The sequence below is a fragment of the Podarcis melisellensis genome (genome assembly GCF_964234715.1).
Source record: "Podarcis melisellensis genome assembly, chromosome: 2".
In the NCBI taxonomy this organism is placed as follows: Eukaryota; Metazoa; Chordata; class Lepidosauria; order Squamata; family Lacertidae; genus Podarcis; species Podarcis melisellensis.
This window is the reverse complement of record NC_138529.1, coordinates 110966414-110986478: the sequence shown is the minus strand read 5'-3', so window position 1 is coordinate 110986478 and position 20065 is coordinate 110966414. Positions and strand designations below refer to the sequence as shown.

The window sequence follows — 20065 nt, the reverse complement described above, 5'->3', positions numbered from 1 at the left end:
GACACTTGCACCTTTTCCCCCCATCCCACCTTGCAGCTGCCTCACGGGTTACCCCCTCACGCTCAGGATCTGGCCTCTGAACTGGAGCAGCGCTTCCTCAGCAGCCCAGACTGGCTTCCCATCCACCACTTCGAAAGGTCTCACAGGTGAGGTTCTCTGCGGCCGCGGAGCCATCTCTCCCTTGTGTTAAACTGAGGTCTCTCCTTCCAGAAAGGAGCAATTACTCGTGTGTTCTCTGGTTGGGGCGGCAGTTTTGGTGGTGTGGGATCTGGGAATGTTTTTGGTCTTGTTGTTTTTTTCAAAAAAAACCCCAAATCCTGCCTACTTTCTCGAGGAAGGTTCTGGCCTCGCGAGAAAGACATCCAGTCGCTCTTTGAGGTGGACGTCACCCCCGTGCATTCCACGCTTCAGGCTGAGCGCAACCCCACCACAGGAGAGCTGCTGGGCTTCAGAGAGGTGAGGAACGGTGTTCACCCCAGAATATCATTTTGTCAGGCAAGGGTGGGGAGTCGTAGGGCTAGAGACTCAAGGTGGCCTTCCGGCACTCTCTGCCTGGCCCTCAGAATTTTCCCCACACCCCCTAACCAGCCCTGCTTTGCACCCCTCTGAGTGTTTTCGACTGGCTGGAATTGGTTCTTAAACTCTGAGAGAAGGCTAGAGAAGGGCATGTGAGCCGTGTGCGAAAACTAGCCTGCTGTAGGAAGATCAAATGCACACTCATTGCTCCGCCCTCTTTTTTACCTGGCCCCACCCACTGCGTTGTTGTCCTGAAGTGAGTGCATTCCTTGGGCAGAAAGGGGTTTCCCGCCTTGTTGGGGCAGGTGGGTGGTTCAATATGCTTCAGCCAACCAGGGCTAACATACCTGGTGGAAGGCGGGTGTGGGGTAGTTTGGGGAAAGCAGTCTCGCGGGCCAAATTGGGGGCCTGTGCCAAGCCACATCTTCCCCCCACCCTTGTGATAAATCTCTGGACACCTCCATGGTAGCAGCCAGGCTATGGTACATGTCCCGATCTGCTGCCCACCCCGGCCCCCTGTTGCTCCAAGGAAGAATTGCAAGCTTAAACAACCGCTTGATCATTTTGCTCCTCTTGCAACTAGATACAGGTGCTGTGGTCTAAACCACTGAGCCTCTTGGGCGTGCCAATCAGAAGATCGGCGGTTCAAATCCCTGCGACAGGGTGAGCGCCCATTGCTCTGTCCCAGCTCCTGCCAACCTAGCAGTTCGAAAGCACGCCAGTGCAAGTAGATAAATAGGTACCGCTGCAGTGGGAAAGTAAACGGCGTTTTCATGCACTCTGGTTTCCATCACGGTGTTCTGTTGCGCCAGAAGCAGTTTAGTCCTGCTGGCCACATGACCCAGAAAGCTGTCTGTGGACAAACGCTGGCTCCTCCGGCCTGAAAAGTGAGATGAGCGCTGCAACCTCATAGTCACCTTTGACTGGACTTAACCAGGGGTCCTTTACCTTTTACCTTTTTAACCCCACCCCCCATGACCAGGTATATGTGCAGCGCAGGGAAATAAATAGATAGATTCAAACCAGGAAATGACGAGAGAGAGTGGCATCTTTGTGACATCACTGATGATGGAGGAAACCCCAACGAGACCAGAGGTGTAGTGGGGCTATGTTTTGGCGGTTCAGCCTTCCCGCCTAACAGGTGACAAAAGCAGGAGAAAGCCGCCATTTTAGGGGCTTTTTAGAGGGTGCTTACCACCTACTGCCATTTTCACTTATGCGCATGCGACTCTGGAACATAACCCACTGCATAAGTGGGGAGGACACCTGTATACAGTGGTACCTCGGGTTAAGTACTTAATTCGATCCGGAGGGCCGTACTTAACCGGAAACTGTTCTTAACCTGAAGCACCACTTTAGCTAATGGGGCCTCCTGCTGCCACTACGCTGCCGGAGCCCGATTTCTGTTCTCATCCTGAAGCAAAGTTCTTAACCTGAAGCACTATTTCTGGGTTAGCGGAGTCTGTAACCTGAAGCATATGTAACCCGAGGTACCACTGTACTTGCTGTCTTGAATTGAGAATACAGTCTATAGGAATTTAAGAATTGTTGGGAGAGCGGGGAACTGGCCATGCACCTTTTGGTCTTGACACTGCTCCCCCTTCCATTTCAGGCACTTGTGGACAACATGGGCTTGTCGGCCAAAAATTCTCTTTCCTTCCAACGAGCACCCGGCCCCCCAGTCGAGGCTCTCCGAGGCAGCGCTACCAATTACCCCTTCTGGCCAGGTACAGGTCTCCTGTTTGTGCTGACTGGCATGTTCTCTCCTCCTGGTCGATCGTTTGGGAGCTTCAAAAGCTTTCTTCTGCCTGGACATCACAGCGACCGATGCCAACAGACATCGGCACACTTAGGGATCCACAGAGTCTTCGCAGTTTGCGTAACAGACCTCAGCGACTCAGCATTTTGGCTAATCTACTTTATTTACATATAAACACACGCGGAGCGCTGCAACATGGCTCCCTCTCTCTCTAGCATCAGACAGCTAAGAGAAAGAACAAAGGACAATAGTCCCACTCAACAGCACACAGTAACACAAACATCCTGTCTCCGTCACTTCCCACTCTGTGGAGTCAAAACATACACCGTCATGTGATAGACGACAATCCTATGACTGCAATCATGTAGCAGGAATTCTAACAGTGATTCGCTATTCTGTGTAGGAGTCAGGAGAAAGCTGTGCCAACAAACTTGACAGGGACTGCAGGAATCGAGAGAAGCATTGGGTGGCTTCATGGTTTTCCCCGCATTGTGATTTTTGCATAGCGCGCGCGCACACACACACACACAGAGTCATGATTTGCAGTATATTGCTGGTTACACTATCATAATACGCATTTCAAACCAGTTTTTGGCGATATATCAATATATCGCCCAGCCCTACTGTGCAATTCAGTTGCAGAATTCTGAGTCTTCTGACTGCAGAATTATTGCCATGCATGCAGCTTTGCTCTTAATTGTCCGCAGTGCATTGTTTTAACTCAACCTCTCTCTAGGTGGGATGGACGAACCCAGCCTTGAACAGATCAAGACTCAAGAAGACCAGGAAGAGGACATTGATTTTGAGAACGGTACTTGGATCTGTTCTAGGCAATAGCCGCAATGGTGCACCTTCTCTTAAGATCCCAGCCGGTTCTGGGTTGCTGTTGTTAATGCCTCTGCAGCAGCCTTGGTGAGGCTTGAAGACGCTGCTGTATTTATGTAGGGTGGGAAGATAGGGAGAGAACATGGTAGGCTATGGGGTTACCTCTTCTTGAAATCACAACCAGGTGGCCTTTGATAGCAAAAAACATCACCCTAGTAAGGCTAGAAGGGACGCAGGTGGCACTGTGGGTTAAACCACAGAGCCTAGGCCTTGCCAATCAGAAGGTTGGCGGTTCGAATCCCCGTGACGGGGTGAGCTCCCATTGCTCGGTCCCTGCTCCTGCCAACCTAGCAGTTCGAAAGCACGTCAAAGTGCAAGTAGATAAATAGGTACCGCTCCGGCGGGAAGGTAAACGGTGTTTCCGTGTGCTGCTCTGGTTTGCCAGAAGTGGCTTAGTCATGCTGGCCACATGACCCGGAAGCTGTACGCCGGCTCCCTCAGCCAGTAAAGAGAGATGAGCGCCGCAACCCCAGAGTCAGTCATGACTGGACCTAATGGTCAGGGGTCCCTTTACCTTTACCTTTAGTAAGGCTAGAGCACAGTTGACATAAGATCAATAAAAATAAGGACAATCCCTGCAGATTCTGGGGCCTCTCTCCTCTCTCAGGGCTCACTGTTGATACGTGGCACCTGTCTTCAAGCCCATGTCCCTTCCTGCTTTTTCTTTCTTCCCTCAGATTTGCTGACGGTCCCACCAGGCTGGAAGAAGGGGGTGGAGTTCGCCAGACAAGGTAACCTCATTTCCGGTAGAGAGATGATTAGGACTGGTGGGGAGGCTGGCTTGGGGGCTGGGAGACAGTGTGGTGTAGTGGTTAGAACAAGGGCAGCTAGCATGGCGCTCTCTGGATGTTGTTGGACTTCCAGTTCCCATCAGCCCCATCTGGTATGGCCCAATGGTCGGAGATGATGATAACTGTCGTCTAGCAGCTTTTGTAAGGCTACCCTGGGGCAAGACCACCTCTCTCCAAATGAACCTACCCAGAGCTGAGAACATCATTTGAGGCCCTTCTTCGTGTGCCTCCTCCACATGAGGTCTGGAGGTTGGCAACATGAGAAAGGGCCTTTTCTATGGTGGCTTCCTGTTTGTGGAATGCTCTCCCCAGGGAGACTCGCCTGGTGCCTTCATTATACACCTTTAGGCGCCAGGCGAAAACGTTCCTTTTCAACCAGGTCTCTGGCTAAACATCCTGTATATCCTTTTATACATGTTTGGGGTTATTGTTTTGTTTTGATTATGAGTTTTATATTTATATACTGTATGCTGTGAACCGCTCTGAGATCTTTGGATAAAGGGTGATATACAAAGAAACAAAAGCAGTAAGAGCATTGAGCTAGGGGTTCAAATCCCCCATCTCCCTTGGAGCTTGGCCCAGTCACTGTCTCTGCCCTAACATGAGCTGAAAGACCATAGCAAGCCTTGTAGAGAGGTTTGCCCTCGCATGAAACACACATTTCCACGGCATATTTTCCACTGAGCCAGTTGCAAACTTTTCCTTGGATTGCTGAGCCCAAAAGCTGCTCTCCCCACCCCTGCCGAAACCTATCTTGCTTGTGTGTCTCACCCCCCACTTCAGAGCTCAAGGCCTCCCCAGGGTTGCTGAACTTGACCCACCTGCTGGGGGCCCTGGACACCTTTGAGCTGGGAGCCTCCAGCGACGAAGAAGGGAAGGAGAAGGCCGAGGAAGGGAGGAAGAGGACGAAGAAGGGGAAAGGGGCGAAGGGAGAGGAGGCGCCCCCGGCAGAACCGGCGCCGCTGCAGAGAACAAACAGCCTGGAGGAGCTGGTGCTCAAGGTAGGGACACCTGCGTGCGGAGAGGGTGAGGCATTCTCAAAGTAAAGGAAGGATTGAACTCTGATTAATAAGAATACACACAGAGGCTTGAACCAGCAAGACTCTGGGAAGGGTGCATATAATAATCTGTATCTCCACCCCCTGGCCCAGGTCATTTTATTCACAAAAGAACTTCTTACAGAGACATTGTAAGAACCAATCAGATTTCTTCTGAGCATTTCAACAAACTCCACGTGGGGACAAAGTCAGATCAAAAGAAATTCTTTTAACTACAAAGACACAGGAGTAAACAGGAGAGGATGGCAAGGAGATAAGCATCTTTATCACCTTCTGGTTCGCCAGAAGCGGCTTAGTCCTGCTGGGCACATGACCCGGAAGCTGTACGCCGGCTCCCTCGGCCAGTAAAGCGAGATGAGCGCCGCAACCCCAGAGTCGGCCACGACTGGACCTAATGGTCAGGGGTCCCTTTACTTTTACCTTTAAGATCAACATCCTGAGATTAACATATCGGAAAGGCTACATCAAAGAAGCTGCCCACTATCTTTCACAGCCCAGGATGGATGCCTGGTGAAGCAGCTGGCAAGTGGGCTGTGTACGTGACTTGTCAAGCAAGAGAAAAGGAGAGTAGAGGAAATGGCCAGAGATGCAGAGGGTTGTGGGATTTGATCAGAAATTATTGTCAGTGAGTTAAACCCAGTCAACGCCATGCTTTCACAGCGGACACAATGGCTCAATGCATATTTTATAATTCCTCATATTAATCCCACCTGACCCCACACTCTGGATATTTGCACTCCTACAGAGGGATGGGAGGATCTTGGGGCGATGTTGGCAGGTGCCCAGGCATGTGGCAGGTGGGTTTCTCTGTCTAAAGAGGTGAGGGAAGACTGGCAGAAGATGCAGCAGGCTTCTGGCCTGGGAAAGAACTGCGAAGGGTGCTGCCACACAGGAGCCAACGTTGCTCTAGCCAAATTCAGACAAAAGGAAGGACAAGGCTACTGGATATGGTGGCTCTGAATAGAAACAGCATTGGTACACAGCCCTCCCTTTTTATTGGGTCTGTGGGTGGGTGGACGATTCCCTTTTCCCATCCTTGGCTTCCTTTACGCTGCCTGTCTCCTCTTTGCCTTCCTCTCAGGAGGTGACGCCCGCCCCTAAATCAGCCCCACAGGCTGCCCCGGCCCCTGCTGCGGCTTCCGAGCCCCCCAAAGAGCAGTGGGCCATCCCAGTGGACGTCAGCTCCCCCGTGGACGACTTCTACAAGCGAATTCCTGATCCAGCTTTCAAGGTACGATGGCAGCTCAGATGGCCAAGCGGGGAGAGGAAAGGTGGGGCTAATAATAATAATAATAATAATAATAATAATAATAATAATAATAATAATAATAATTTATTATGTATACCCGGCCCATCTGGCTGAGTTTCCCCAGCCACTCTGGGCGGCTCCCAATCAAGTGTTAAAAACAATACAGCGTTAAATATTAAAAACTTCCCTAAACATCCCTAAACAGGGCTGCCTTCAGATGTCTTTTAAAGATAAGATACAGTGGTACCTCGGGTTAAGTACTGTATTCGTTACAGAGGTCCGTTCTTAACCTGAAACTGTTCTTAACTTGAAGCACCACTTTAGCTAATGGGGCCTCCTGCTGCTGCCGCACCGCTGGAGCCCGATTTCTGTTCTAAACCTGAAGCAAAGTTCTTAACCTGAAGCACTATTTCTGGGTTATCAGAGTGTGTAACCTGAAGCGTATGTAACCTGAAGCATATGTAACCCGAGGTACCACTGTAGCTGCTTATTTCTTTCACATCTGATGGCAGGGCGTTCCACAGGGCGGGTGCCACTACCGAGAAGGCCCTCTGCCTGGTTCCCTGTAACCTCACTTCTCACAATGAGGGAACCGCCAGAAGGCCCTCGGCGCTGGACCTCAGTGTCCGGCCTGAACGATGGGGGTGGGGCCAAGGACTGATGACGCTAAACTTTGTCCCCCTGTGTGACTTCCTCTCTCATTCTCCCCGCTCCTCAGTGGCCTTTTGAACCAGACGTTTTCCAGAAGCAGGCGATTCTCCACTTGGAGAAGCACGACTCCGTGTTTGTGGCTGCCCACACCTCTGCCGGAAAGACCGTGGTGGCGGAATACGCCATTGCTCTGTCCCAGAAGCACATGACACGGTGAGAGTGCCTGTTATGAATGATAATAATTAACATTTGTACTCCAAGAAGCTCGAGGAGGAGAAGTATGTAGTTTTCCTCACAACAACCCTGTGAGGTAGGTCAGGCGGAGAGGTAGCGACGGACCCGTGGTTGCTCAGCTAGCTCCATGGCAGAGGGGGGATTTGAACCCTTGTCTCCCAGGTTGTAGTCTGACACTAGCCACTATACCACAGTAGCTCTTACAGTGTTTAGCTGCCCTCCATGCCCAAATGAACACTGTTATGTAAAATACAGTGGTACCTCGGGTTAAGAACTTAATTCGTTCCGGAGGTCCGTTCTTAACCTGAAACTGTTCTGAACCTGAAGCACCACTTTAGCTACTGGGGCCTCCTGCTGCCACCGCGCTGCCATAGCACGATTTCTGTTCTCATCCTGAAGCAAAGTTCTTAACCTGAAGCTCTATTTCTGGGTTAGCAGAGTCTGTAACCTGAAGCGTATGTAACCCAAGGTACCACTGTATTGAACCTGCTAGGGTTGAGCCTGTGAGGCCTTGGTCAGATAAGAACTAGGACGACAAAATATCCGTTTTTATTGACTCACGTAGGGAGGGAAAGTAGTAAAACAGACTCCTGTCCCAAGCAATTGCCTATGATTACCTAGTAAAAGTAAAGGTAAAGGGACCCCTGACCATTACATCCAGTTGCGGACAACTCTGGGGTTCCAGCGCTCATCTCACTTTACTGGCCGAGGGAGCCGGCGTACAGCTTCTGGGTCATGTGGCCAGCAGGACTAAGCTGCTTCTGGCGAAGCAGAGCAGCGCATAGAAACACCGTTTACCTTCCCACCAGGGTATGCTGGAATCCAGAGTCCCCTCCTTTTGAACTTCTAAAGCTCTTTATTTTCTTCCCTGGCTCCTTCTGCAGCACTATCTACACTTCCCCAATCAAAGCTCTTTCCAACCAGAAGTTTCGGGATTTCAAGAACACCTTTGGGGACGTGGGGTTGTTGACGGGGGACGTTCAGCTGCATCCGGATGCCTCGTGCCTCATCATGACGACGGAGATCCTTCGGTGAGGATTTGGGGTATAAATAGGGAGGGGTTTCTAAATGTGCCCAGAAATGCTGGCAATCCTTGGTTTAAAAGGAGCTCTTGTAAAAGACAAATGTCACTCTTTAGACCCATCCTATATTATTATTATTGTTATTAATTATTAAATATTATTACTAATTATTATTATTATTATTATTATTATTAATACCCTGCCCATCTGGCTGGGTTTCCCCAGCCACTCTGGGTGGCTTCCAACAAAATATTAAAATACAGTGGTCTGTTAAACATTAAAAGTTTCCCTAAACAGGGCTGCCTTCAGATGTCTTCTAAAAGTCTGGTAGTTGTTCTTCTCTTTGACATCTGGTGGGAGGGCGTTCCACAGGGCGGGTGCCACCACCGAGAAGGCCCTCTGCCTGGTTCCCTGTAACTTGGCTTCTCGCAGTGAGGGAACCGCCAAAAGGCCCTCGGAGCTGGACCTCAGTGTCCGGGTAGAACAATGGGGGTGGAGACGCTCTTTCAGATATACTGGACTGAGGCCGTTTAGGGCTTTAAAGGTCAGCACCAACACTTTGAATTGTGCTCGGAAACGTATGATTACCATTATCATTAAATATCAACCATTTTCTACCTTTTTCTAATGGTCCCCAAAATCTGGTCTGTGGAATGGGCTTCCCTCAGGAGGCTGAAGGAGCCTCCTTCCTTGGAGGTTTTTAAGCAGAGGTTGGATGGGATGCTTGAGTTGAGATTCCTGCATTGCAGGTGGTTGAACTAGATGACCCTCGGGGGTTCCCTTCCAACGCTACCATTCTATGATTCTATGGTCCGGCCCGCCAGCCCTTGTTCCGCTGTTGTTCAGGAGTCCTGGCCTTGCAATATCCCTTTCTCTTTCCAAAAACCCCAGATCAATGCTCTATAACGGCTCGGATGTTCTCAGAGACTTGGAGTGGGTGATCTTTGACGAAGTGCATTACATCAACGACTCAGAGGTGAGGAAATGCGCACGCCAAGGGGAGCAGGGCTTGGAACATCAGGATCCGCCTCGTACCAAGTCGAGGCAGTATTGTCTGCACGGGCCGGCAGCAGCTTTCCTGGGTCTGAGGTCTTTCCTAGCCCTGCCTGCAGATGCCAGGAACTGAACCTGGGACCGGCTACCAGGGACTGCATTCTGCACCCAAATCAGAGCCTACAGCTCCTCTCCCCATCCTCAGCCTTCCTAGAAACATAGGTAGCTGCCTTGTTCTTCATCTGAGCATTGCTCCTTCTAGCTCATTATTGTCTGCATTGACGGCAAGTGGCTCTTCAGGGTTTCTGATGTGGCTTCTTCTAACCCTGCCTAGGCCCCTTTGCATACAAGAGCCAGGGTGGTGTAGTGGTTAAGAGCGGTAGACTCGTAATCTGGGGAACCGGGTTCGCTTCCCCACTCCTCCACATGCAGCTGCTGGGTGACCTTGGGCCAGTCACACTTCTCTGGAGTCTCTCAGCCCCACTCACCTCACAGAGTGTTTGTTGTGGGGGAGGAAGGGAAAGGAGAATGTTAGCCGCTTTGAGACTCCTTCGGGTAGTGATAAAGCAGGATATCAAATCCAACCTCTTCTACAAAAGCATGTGGTCCGCTGCTTGGCTACAAAGCCCTTCTCCTTGATGTACTACTATTCCATTTGCGGAGAGTTGTTTGACATGGCGGTGGGGAAGAGTTCATCCTCCCGCTTGTGCTCTGAACTGGTAAAGGTAAAGGGACCCCAGACCATTAGGTCCAGTTGTGGCCGACTCTGGGGTTGCGGTGCTCATCTTGCTTTATTGGCTGAGGGAGCTGGCATACAGCTTCCGGGTCATGTGGCCAGCATGACTAAGCCGCTTCTAGCTAACAAGAGCAGTGCATGGAAACGCCGTTTACCTTCCCGCCAGAGTGGTACCTATTTATCTACTTGCACTTTGACGTGCTTTCGAACTGCTAGGTTGGCAGGAGCAGGGACTGAGCAATGGGAGCTCACCCTATCGTGGGGATTCAAACCGCCGACCTTCTGATCAGCAAGTCCTAGGCTCTGTGATTTAACCCACAACGCCACCTGCGTCCCACTCTGAACTGGTACAGTCCAGAATAGAGATGGCGAAGGCCTGGACGGAACCTGGAAAAACAGGGGGAGGTGGGAATCTTGTTGTTGTACTCAGGTCCTTCTGGCGGCCATCGCACGGGCACCTGGTCGGCTGCTGTGAGAGCAGGATGCCGGACCAGATAGGCCGTGGGCCTGACGCAGCAGAGGTCTTCTTAATTTCTTCCGTTCCCTTGCAGCGTGGGGTTGTCTGGGAAGAGGTTCTCATCATGCTGCCAGACCACGTGAACATAATTTTGCTGAGTGCCACCGTCCCCAACACCCTGGAGTTTGCTGACTGGATAGGGTAAGAAGTGGTGCAGTTGGAAATGAAAATAGCGATGCTGCGATTCCTGCATTGCAGGGGGTTGGACTAGATGGCCCTTGGGGGTCCCTTCCAACTCTGCAGTTCTATGGTTCTAGGAAGAGGGAGGGATGAGGGATGGAGGGGACTGGGCTGGGGAGAGAATAAAGGAGCATAGTGCTTTAATTGAATACCAAAACCCCAATAAACTGCGAATTAAAGGATAGTAATAATAACAATAAAATTTTATTTATACCCCACCCTTCCTGGTTCAGAAAACCGGGCTCAGGGCGGCTAACAACAAATTTAAAACACTTAATCGTGATACAACGAAAAACAGCATAAAATACGGTATAAAACATGAATAACAATAAATTCAGAATTCAAAAATCAATTTAGGGGGGAAATCCATCCAATAGACATTAGATGATCAACAGGGCTAGCTGGCTAAATTAGTCCTATTTGGGCCAGCGAGGAGAACAGGGGAGAATTAGCTGTGGGATCCCAGAGCGGGTAATCTTCATAAAAAGGGGAGGGGGAGGGAAGGAAGGGGAATAAAAGATCAGGCTAAGTTCAAATTGAAAGGCAGGCGGAATAGCTTGTGTCTTACAGGCCCTGCGGAAGGAAGTCCTGCAGGGCCCTAGTCTCATGGGACAGAGCATTCCACCAGGTCGGAGCCATCACTGAGAAGACCCTGGCCCTGGTGGAGGATAGTCTGACTTCCTTAGGGCCCGGGACCTCTAAACTATGATTATTCATGGACCTTAAGGTCCTCTGTGGGGCAGACCAGGAGAGGCGGTCCTGTAAATAGTAAGTGGTACAGCCAATGTCATGTTTGGTTGGGCACAGAGGATTGGTGGGAGGGAGCAGCAGGGAAACCCCCAAAAGAAGAAGGCTCAGAGCCCGGGGAGTGGTGGTGGGACGACAACAATTGGCAGAAGGCGAAGAGGGACAAGACTGAGAGGATGGTTGGAAGCTGAAGAGGTGACAGGGCTTGGTGTGAGCTAGGAGAGCTGGCAGAGAGAAGTCCAGAATCAAGGACAGAAACTGAAACAGGAGAAGAGGGGGCCAAGAGGCAGAGGATGAGTCTTACTGGGGAAGAGACACAGGTGTCTCCCCTTCCTTCTTTTTTTTTAAATGATATTTATTGGAATTTTCAAAATGTTACAAAATAAAATAGAGACAAAGCAAAGTACAAAATAAAAATAATTAGCAAATTAAAAAAAGAAAAAAGACAAACCCCTCCCACCATATAGATCCAGATTCAAGCAAAAGGAAAAAAGAGGAGGGAAATACAGCAATACATCACAAACAATTAAAAACATTTTAAAAAAAAGAAGAAATAACAAATTCATTATTTCCACATCCTCATCTGTCATCACCTTCTTTCTTAGACCTCCTCCTCCTCCCTTTCTTTGTATCCTAGTTATTAATTATCCTTTCCATATTTCATAATATTCTGTCATTACATTACCCTAAGCTGTTTTACTCTTATCTTTCTATAATAAGATAAATCTTAAAGCTTAAAACTTAAATCTTGTCCTTACCAGCTTCTCATAACCATAACATTCTTTCATAATCCTTTAAACATTTTTGCTAAAGCCAAGTAATTTCATCCCAACATTTTTCTAATGTTCATCAATTTTATAAAACAGTTCTAATGGTAGGGAAAAGAAATACAAACAAGTCCAATCTTCATCCAACGTCCCTTCCTCCTGGTTTTGTCAGTCCTTATTATCACGTCGATCTAGCTCATTAACCTGGCAACCTTGTGTCCGAGGCCCTCAAGTCTCCCCTTCCTAATACAACAAGCTCCCCTCCCCACTGGTCTCCCAGGACCAGAAGAGGCGTGAAAAGAGTGGAGGAGACGTTGGTGACATGCAGTCTCAGATTGCTTGGGGGCAACCCTGGAGAGGAGGAGACATAGGCAGCTGTGGGGAAGCGGGGCCCTACAGTCTCAGCAAATTATTCATAGGGGCAAGACCTACCAAAGATGAGAGCCAGTGTAGTGTAGTGGTTAAGAGCGGTAGTCTCGTAATCTGGGGAACCAGGTTCGCTTCCCCGCTCCTCCACATGCAGCTGCTGGGTGACCTTAGGCTAGTCACACTTCTCTGAAGTCTCTCAGCCCCACTCACTTCACAGAGTGTTTGTTGTGGGGCAGGAAGGGAAAGGAGAATGTGAGCCGCTTTGAGACTCCTCAGGGTAGTGATAAAGGGGAATATCAAATCCAAATTCTTCTATAATGCTGTGCTCATTAGGCCTGACATCCTGCCAAGTCTGTGGAGGTTGTGTTTTTGCTAATGAAAGAGGTCACTCCAACCTGCTTGGTGCAATTTATTGCAAGCTCACCCCTGTCAGCAGGGATGGGAAACTTCAGCAACAGCAGCAGCCTAGGGACTTTTCACAGGACCCACACCCTCACCAGGTCCCACCCTTGATGGGAGCTGCTCCACACCCTCCTTAAGTGCTTCTCGCTGCCTGGGATGTGGCCTTAAACTCTGTCAAAAATAAGAATAATTTTTATTTATACTCCGCCCTCCCCAGCCAAGGCCGGGCTCAGGGCGGCTAACAAGCAATAATAAAAACAAGTTGAGTGAATACAACTTAAAGACAACATTAAAATACTGAAACATTAAAATATTAAAACGTAGCCTCATCGCAGGAGGAGAAAGGAAAAAGAAAGAGGGAGAGGGAATCAAATCGGCTCCAAGCCAAAGGCCAGGCGGAACAACTCTGTCTTACAGGCCCTGCGGAAAGAAATCAGATCCCGCAGGGCCCTGGTCTCATGAGACAGAGCGTTCCACCAGGCCAGAGCCAGTGTTGAAAAGGCCCTGGCTCTGGTTGAAGCTAATCTAACTTCCTTAGGGCCCGGGACCTCTAGGGTGTTGCTATTTATGGACATTGAGGCTCTCCGTGGGGCATACCAGCTGAGGCGGTCCCGTAGGTATGAGGGTCCTAGGCCGTGAAGGGCTTTAAAGATCAAAACCAGCACCTTAAATCTGATCCTATACCCCACCAGGAGCCAGTGCAGCTGGAAAAGCACTGGGTGAATATGCTCCCATGGCAGGGACTCCGTGAGGAGCCTCGCTGCAGCATTCTGCACCCGCTGGAGTTTCTGGGACAGCTCTTGCATGCCTTGCTTGCCCGTATGGAAGACAGAGAGCGGTATTTGTGAGCACATCTAGAAACCAGCTGGATTTTCCAAATGGAAAATCTGCATTTGTTGCCCCACCCACTTTGCCTTGCCCCGCCCACCCCTGGCTTGCCTGTCTCCCATTGGAAGGTGGCCCAGAAGGGATAAAGAAGGGCTCCACCCCCTTGCAGTACCACCATGTCTATCATGCCAGCATCTGCCATGTGGAGGTGTGCCATGGGTGAGCTGGGGGAAATGGGAGAGTCTGCAAGCAGGAAGCTTGCAACTCAGCCATGCTAGGCACCCTTCTTTCTTTGCAGGAGGATCAAGAGGAAGAAAATCTACGTGATCAGCACCCTGAAGCGCCCCGTCCCGCTGGAACATTACCTGTACACAGGCAACAGCCAGAAAACGCAGAACGAGCTCTTCCTGCTGGTTGACGCCCGCGGCACGTTCCTGACCAAGGGGTGAGGGCTGAAGCGCTGGCAGAGCGTCTCGGCGGCTGGTGGGAAGCCAAATGGCAGTCCCCACCCTACCTTGGTGGCCAAAAGTGTAATAAGCCCAATAACTGCACTTTAATGGTACCCCAGATCTTGTCTCCAGAAGCAGCTCCCTTAGTCCATCTAAATGGCAGGGGCATGGCCTCGTAAAACATTTAGGACAGGGAAGGGAAGCCGGTGTGGCCGACGGACGAGGATGATGGGAGTTGTAGTCCAGGAAGGCCAGGAGGGCGTGGCATTGGCTACCGCTGGCATAAGGTTGGCTTGTTAACAAGGCCTTAGGTTTACTCCAACCCCGGCCCAAGACACTCTCTTCCTGCCTGAGACAAGCAGGACCTTGGAAGCAGGACCTGAGCACAAAAGCCTCTTTCCCCGCTTGCGAGTCCCAACAACTCTGGTATTCTACCCCTGATGTTGGCTTGTGATATATAGTGGTACCTCGGGTTAAGTACTTAATTTGTTCCGGACGTCTCTACTTAACCTGAAACTGTTCTTAACCTGAAACACCACTTTAGCTAATGGGGCCTCCTGCTGCCACCGCACCGCCAAAGCACTACTTCTGTTCACATCCTGAAGCAAAGTTCTTAACCCGAGGTAATATTTCTGAGTTAGCAGAGTCTGTAACCTGAAGCATATGTAACCCGAGGTACCACTGTATAGCCATCATAACCAGTAGCCATTGGTAGCTGTGGCCTCTCTCCATTAATTTGTCTAAAACCCCTAAACTTGGTGTGCTTTATGAATGAATCCTTCCTTTGGCTGGCCTGAACCCTCCGTGGGGCCGGCCCTGCCAGTAGGCTGAGTGAAGCAGTTGCCTCAGGCGGCAGATGCTCAGGGATGGTTGGGGGAATGGTGGCAAGGCATCAGAAGGGCAGAGATGGCATGTGCCACTCACAGCCTGCCCTGAGCGAACTTTCTCCCCACGGACGTGGTGGGGCGAGGGGTGCTGTCCTGTTGCCAGTATTGAAGTAAGATTCAGGATTGAGCTCTGGAACTGGGAGCGGCGGCCATCTTGTCCTTTGCCTCAGGCAGCAAAAAAAGTTGACCGTCCAATGCTTAGCTCCACTAGATGACTTGGAGTATTTCTGAGAGAGAAAAACCTCTGTCCCCTTTCTCCAACACCATGTGTAACTTTATACGCCTTGGTCGTGTTTCCTCTCGCCCCTTTCTCCCCGTCCAAATGAATCCTCCAGGTATTACGATGCTGTGGATGCCAAGAAGGAGCGGGCCAGCAAGCATTCCCAGACCTTTGGGGCCAAGCAGCCCATGCACCCAGGGGCTGGGGCAGGCCAGGTATGCTGGGCCAGGTTCATTGAGGACCTGGGAGGGAGGGAGTTTGATGCTGGCCTGTTGGGAATCTGTGTACGTTCAGCTACTCACACAGAGTCAATTAAGGTTTGGCAGACAGCCAGAAGGCAATCTGAAGGAGTAAGTCTGCCTGGTGATAACAGAGACATGGAGACAGCTCCCTGATTGGTCAAGCTCTCTCAAGGGAGTGATAATTAATGGCCTACTAACTGGAATGTGTTAGTTCAGAGTTCAGAGGTTCAGAGTTCTGTGTGTCAGTGTAGGAGTTGTGAGTTGTGTCAGAGAGAGCTAGCTAAAGACCCCTGTTCTGTTCCTGTAAATAGTCCACTGTATATAATAAACACCTAACTACAAGTTCCTGGTTCCTGCTTCATCTATCCTGTCTGCAGCCAAGTCGCCAATTGCTTCCGTGGATTCTGTGTGTACTCTGCTAGGTCTGGCTAAGGCCCTGCAACTAGTCGGAATGTTGCGAAACACCAAATAGGTCTATCCCCGCCCCCGGCATCAATAAATACATAAAATGACCCAGTGCTGATGTGTGTTGTAACGGGAAGGGCAATGGAGAATGGGTTCATTAGGACCTAATGTCACCACTTCTCCTTTGGCGTAGCTTTTTAAAAACAAGGGTGGGGGTGCCTTTTGGCGTGTGGGATTCTGAGCCCCCAATCCTCTGGCAGGCCACCTTGATAGGTGAGTGTGGCCTATGGGCAATAGACTTTGGGCATAATACAGTGGTGCCTCGCAAGACGAAAAGAATCCGTTCCGTGAGTCTCTTCGTCTTGCGGTTTTTTCGTCTTGCGAAGCAAGCCCATTAGCGGCTTAGCGGATTAGCACTATTAGCGGCTTAGCGGATCAGCTGATAAGCGGCTTAGCGGATCAGCTGATAAGCGGCTTAGCGGATCAGCTGATTAGCGGCTTAGCGGATCAGCTGTTAAGCGGCTTAGCGGCTTGGGAAAAAGGGAGGAAAGGAAAAAAACCCCGCAGGAACTCGCAATACATTTTCGTCTTGCGAAGCAAGCCCATAGGAAATTCGTTTTGCGAAGCACCTCCAAAACGGAAAACCCTTTCGTCTAGCGGGTTTTCCGTCTTGCGAGGCATTCGTCTTGCGGGGCGCCACTGTATAGAATATGATGCATGGGTCAAACTTTGGAATGAGAATTTAAAATTTACTGCATGCTCTACTTTAAAAGAGAACGTAATGAAAATGGTTTATCGCTGGTATCTTACTCCCACCAAACTAGCAAAAATGTATAGGACGAGTAGCAAAATCTGTTAGAAATGTAACAAAAAGGACGGTGATTTTTACCACATGTGGTGGACATGTGACAAAATGAAAGAGTTTTGGGAATTGATTTATAATGAATTTAAAAAGATGTTTAAATATACTTTCCCAAAAAAGCCTGAAGAACTACTGCTATGTTTGATAGGAGAGGATATTAAGAAGACGGACCAAAGACCATATTTGTATGCTACGACAGCAGCCAGAGTTCTGATAGCCCCAAAGTGGAAAACACAGGAGATACCGACTGTAAAGGAGTGGCAGACAAAGTTGGTTGAGTACGCGGAACTAGCAAAACTGACCCATAGGATTCGCAGGCAGGAGGAGACGAAGTACCAAAAAGAATGGAGTAAATTTATGGTCTATATAAGTGAGAACTGTAGAAATTTGAAGACGTTAGCAGGACTGAAATAAATCTTATGTCATGGTTTTGTCTTTTACTAATGAAACTGTGAATTAAAGATTGGAATAAGAAAACCTGCGGAAGGGAAGGAGGGAAGTCAATGGCTCTATGGAGCACAACGTAAGATACATGTAAAAAGACTTGATATTTTTGTTTGTTGGTGTTGGTGTATTTAAAATGAAAACTTAATAAAAAGCATATTTTTTTAAAAAGCAAGATAGGTGAGTGTGGCCATGGTGGCGGAGGCTGATGGGACTTGTAGTCCAGGATGCCGTCCTAGGCCCCAAGCCAACGTTGACCTGTGGCGTTTCCCTCAGGACAAGAACATCTGGCTCTCCCTCATCGACATGCTGCGCAAGAAGGACCAGCTGCCCGTGGTGGCCTTCACCTTCTCCCGCAACCGCTGCGACGACAACGCCTCCATGCTCACCACCGTCAACCTGACCACCACGAACGAGAAGAGCGAGATCCACGTCTTCTTCCAGAAGTGCATCTCCCGCCTGAAGGGCACAGACCGCCAGCTGCCTCAGGTCAGAGAGTGGGGCAGCCAGTGGTTGGCTTTGCGGCAATGCCCACAGGGCGCTGGGCCTCTTGGCATGAAGGTGTCTCTTCAGTTTTAGGGTTGCTGAGGGGAACCGGGCCTCAAAACAGCTTCGCTGCCCAGGGAGGAAAAGCTGTGCCTTAACACCTTGACTGCTAGATAGTGGCTTCAGTTGTATATTTTCATCGCCTTCCACATATGTCCCAAGGAGTTGTAGAATACAGTGGTACCTCAGGTTACATATGCTTCAGGTTACATATGCTTCAGGTTACATACGCTTCAGGTTGCAGACTCCGCTAACCCAGAAATAGTGCTTCAGGTTAAGAACTTTGCTTCAGGATGAGAACAGAAATTGCGCTGCAGCAGCAGTGGGAGGCCCCATTAGCTAAAGTGGTGCTTCAGGTTAAGAACAGTTTCAGGTTAAGTACGGACCCCCAGAACGAATTAAGTACTTAACCCGAGGTACCACTGTATAGAATTTTTAAAAGCTGATTTCATACTGCTTCTTTGCCTTTTGACTAAGATCAAGGGGTTGCACCTGTTCTTATCAGTTTAATATCTGATATGTCATCTGAGGACTACTGTACAGTGGTACCTTGGTTTTTGAACTTAATCCATTCTGGGAGTCCGTTCAACTCCCGAAACCGTTCGAAAACCAAGGCGTGGCTTCCGATTGGCTGCAGGAGCTTTCTGCACTCAATCAGAAGCTACAAAGACACGTCGGACGTTTGGCTTCCGAAAAACGTTCGCAAACCGGAACACTTACTTCCAGGTTTGTGGCATTTGGGAGCCGATTAGTTCAATGACTAAGCCATTTGGGAACCAAGGGACCACTGTACGTTAAACGGATTTTTCGTGCTGGGAGATGGAATAGGGCTTGCCCCATCCACTCCATCCATCAACCAGGTATTGCAGTACCTCCAAGAACGGTGCTCTTCCCTTCTTGGGAGAATGTAACTTGTTAAAAAATTATAATGAAAAAGAGCTGTTTAACAACAACAGCACAAAAAGTAATGGGAAGTTGAGTTTAGAACACACACACACACAATTGACACCTATGCCAGAGACCTATTGAGAAAGCTTGTTGGAATGAAAATGTCTTCTTTCCAGAAAATGCAGATATTGAATGCCTGCTGTTATCTCAAGAGGCTGTCCTGTCTCATCAATTCTGCAAGGCAGAGTAGAGCATTGTGGCCTCTTTGTGTTAAGTGGGAAAGGAACTGGGTGTGGAAAACATGGCTTGCAAGAGGTGGAGTAGATACCAGGAAGGAGGAAGAAAGAGACAGTGTACTTCAGGTTGCATCCAATTCAGTTCCTCTCAGGGTAGAGCCATTGAAATGAAAAAACCAAAGTGAGCCATAGCCCTTAATTTCATCGGGTCTTTTCTGAGTAGAACTAACATTGGAGACCACCCTTTGTCTTTGCCAGCGTGAGGCATGGAGTGTATTATTATTTTGTTAAGGGCTTTATACATTAGTACAGTGGTACATTGGGTTACAGATGCTTCAGGTTACAGACGCTTCAGGTTACAGACTCCGCTAACCCAGAAATAGTACCTCGGGTTAAGAACTTTGCTTCAGGATGAGAACAGAAATTGCGCAGTGGCGGCAGCGGGAGGCCCCATTAGCTAAAGTGGTACCTCAGGTTAAGAACAGTTTCAGGTTAAGAACTGACCTCCAGAACGAATTAAGTTCTTAACCCAAGGTACCACTGTACCAGCACCTTGGACTTGTAGCGGATTGGCAGCAGATTAGAGTGGATTTCAACAGCCACCACCCCTCAAAGGCCTGGGTTAAAACTTCAAAATGGCCGCCACTACCCAAGTTGTCTCGCAAGCCTAAGCATCAAGATGGCCGCCAGAGTTGTATAGACGTTATTTCCAAGGATTTTCTTGATAGCCTCTTAGTAGAGAAATCCAAGATGGTGACGAGCTTCCTGGAAGCAATAGGGAAGGGGCTGCTGGGCTTTGTCTTTTTTTAACAGCGTTTTAACAGCCCGGTTGCTATTCTTCCAGGTCCTTCATATGGTGGATCTCTTGAAGCGAGGCATTGGGGTGCATCACAGCGGCATTCTGCCCATCCTGAAGGAAGTGGTGGAGATGCTGTTCAGCAAAGGCCTTGTCAAGGTGAGTCCTCTGAGCTTATACTTTGTGTTTTTTTTAAAAGATATTTATTGAAATTTTCAAAAAACAAGAAAAAGAAAAACAAAAGAAAAATTAAAAACACATAGCATTTACATTCCTTATTTTCAATAACACCTTTCCCTGACTTCCCCACACCTCCCCTTCTTGTATTCCAGTTCCAATTATTAGCTCAGCAAGTTCTTGTCCCCAAATTTTGCCTTATTATATTT

At 49.2% G+C, this 20065-nt stretch overlaps 1 protein-coding gene and 1 long non-coding RNA gene across 2 annotated transcripts in view; one reads left to right on the top strand and one right to left on the bottom strand.

The window, feature by feature from the left end:
- The window catches only part of LOC309365315, a 141392-nt gene extending 134827 nt beyond the window's left edge, over positions 1–6565 (bottom strand). Inside the window, exon 1 of the long non-coding RNA XR_014165999.1 lies at positions 6549–6565. This is a non-coding gene — a long non-coding RNA (uncharacterized lncRNA). The remainder of the gene's footprint in view (positions 1–6548) is intronic.
- The window catches only part of SKIC2 (SKI2 subunit of superkiller complex), a 62562-nt gene that overhangs the window by 3505 nt on the left and 38992 nt on the right, over positions 1–20065 (top strand). Inside the window, exons 3-17 of the mRNA XM_081901374.1 lie at positions 37–146; positions 339–456; positions 2129–2243; positions 3012–3086; positions 3838–3891; positions 4735–4952; positions 6091–6240; positions 6977–7122; positions 8028–8174; positions 9057–9141; positions 10446–10552; positions 14003–14149; positions 15376–15475; positions 17490–17702; positions 19728–19838. Coding sequence (XP_081757500.1) covers positions 37–146; positions 339–456; positions 2129–2243; positions 3012–3086; positions 3838–3891; positions 4735–4952; positions 6091–6240; positions 6977–7122; positions 8028–8174; positions 9057–9141; positions 10446–10552; positions 14003–14149; positions 15376–15475; positions 17490–17702; positions 19728–19838 — 1896 coding nt within the window. The remainder of the gene's footprint in view (positions 1–36; positions 147–338; positions 457–2128; positions 2244–3011; positions 3087–3837; positions 3892–4734; positions 4953–6090; positions 6241–6976; positions 7123–8027; positions 8175–9056; positions 9142–10445; positions 10553–14002; positions 14150–15375; positions 15476–17489; positions 17703–19727; positions 19839–20065) is intronic.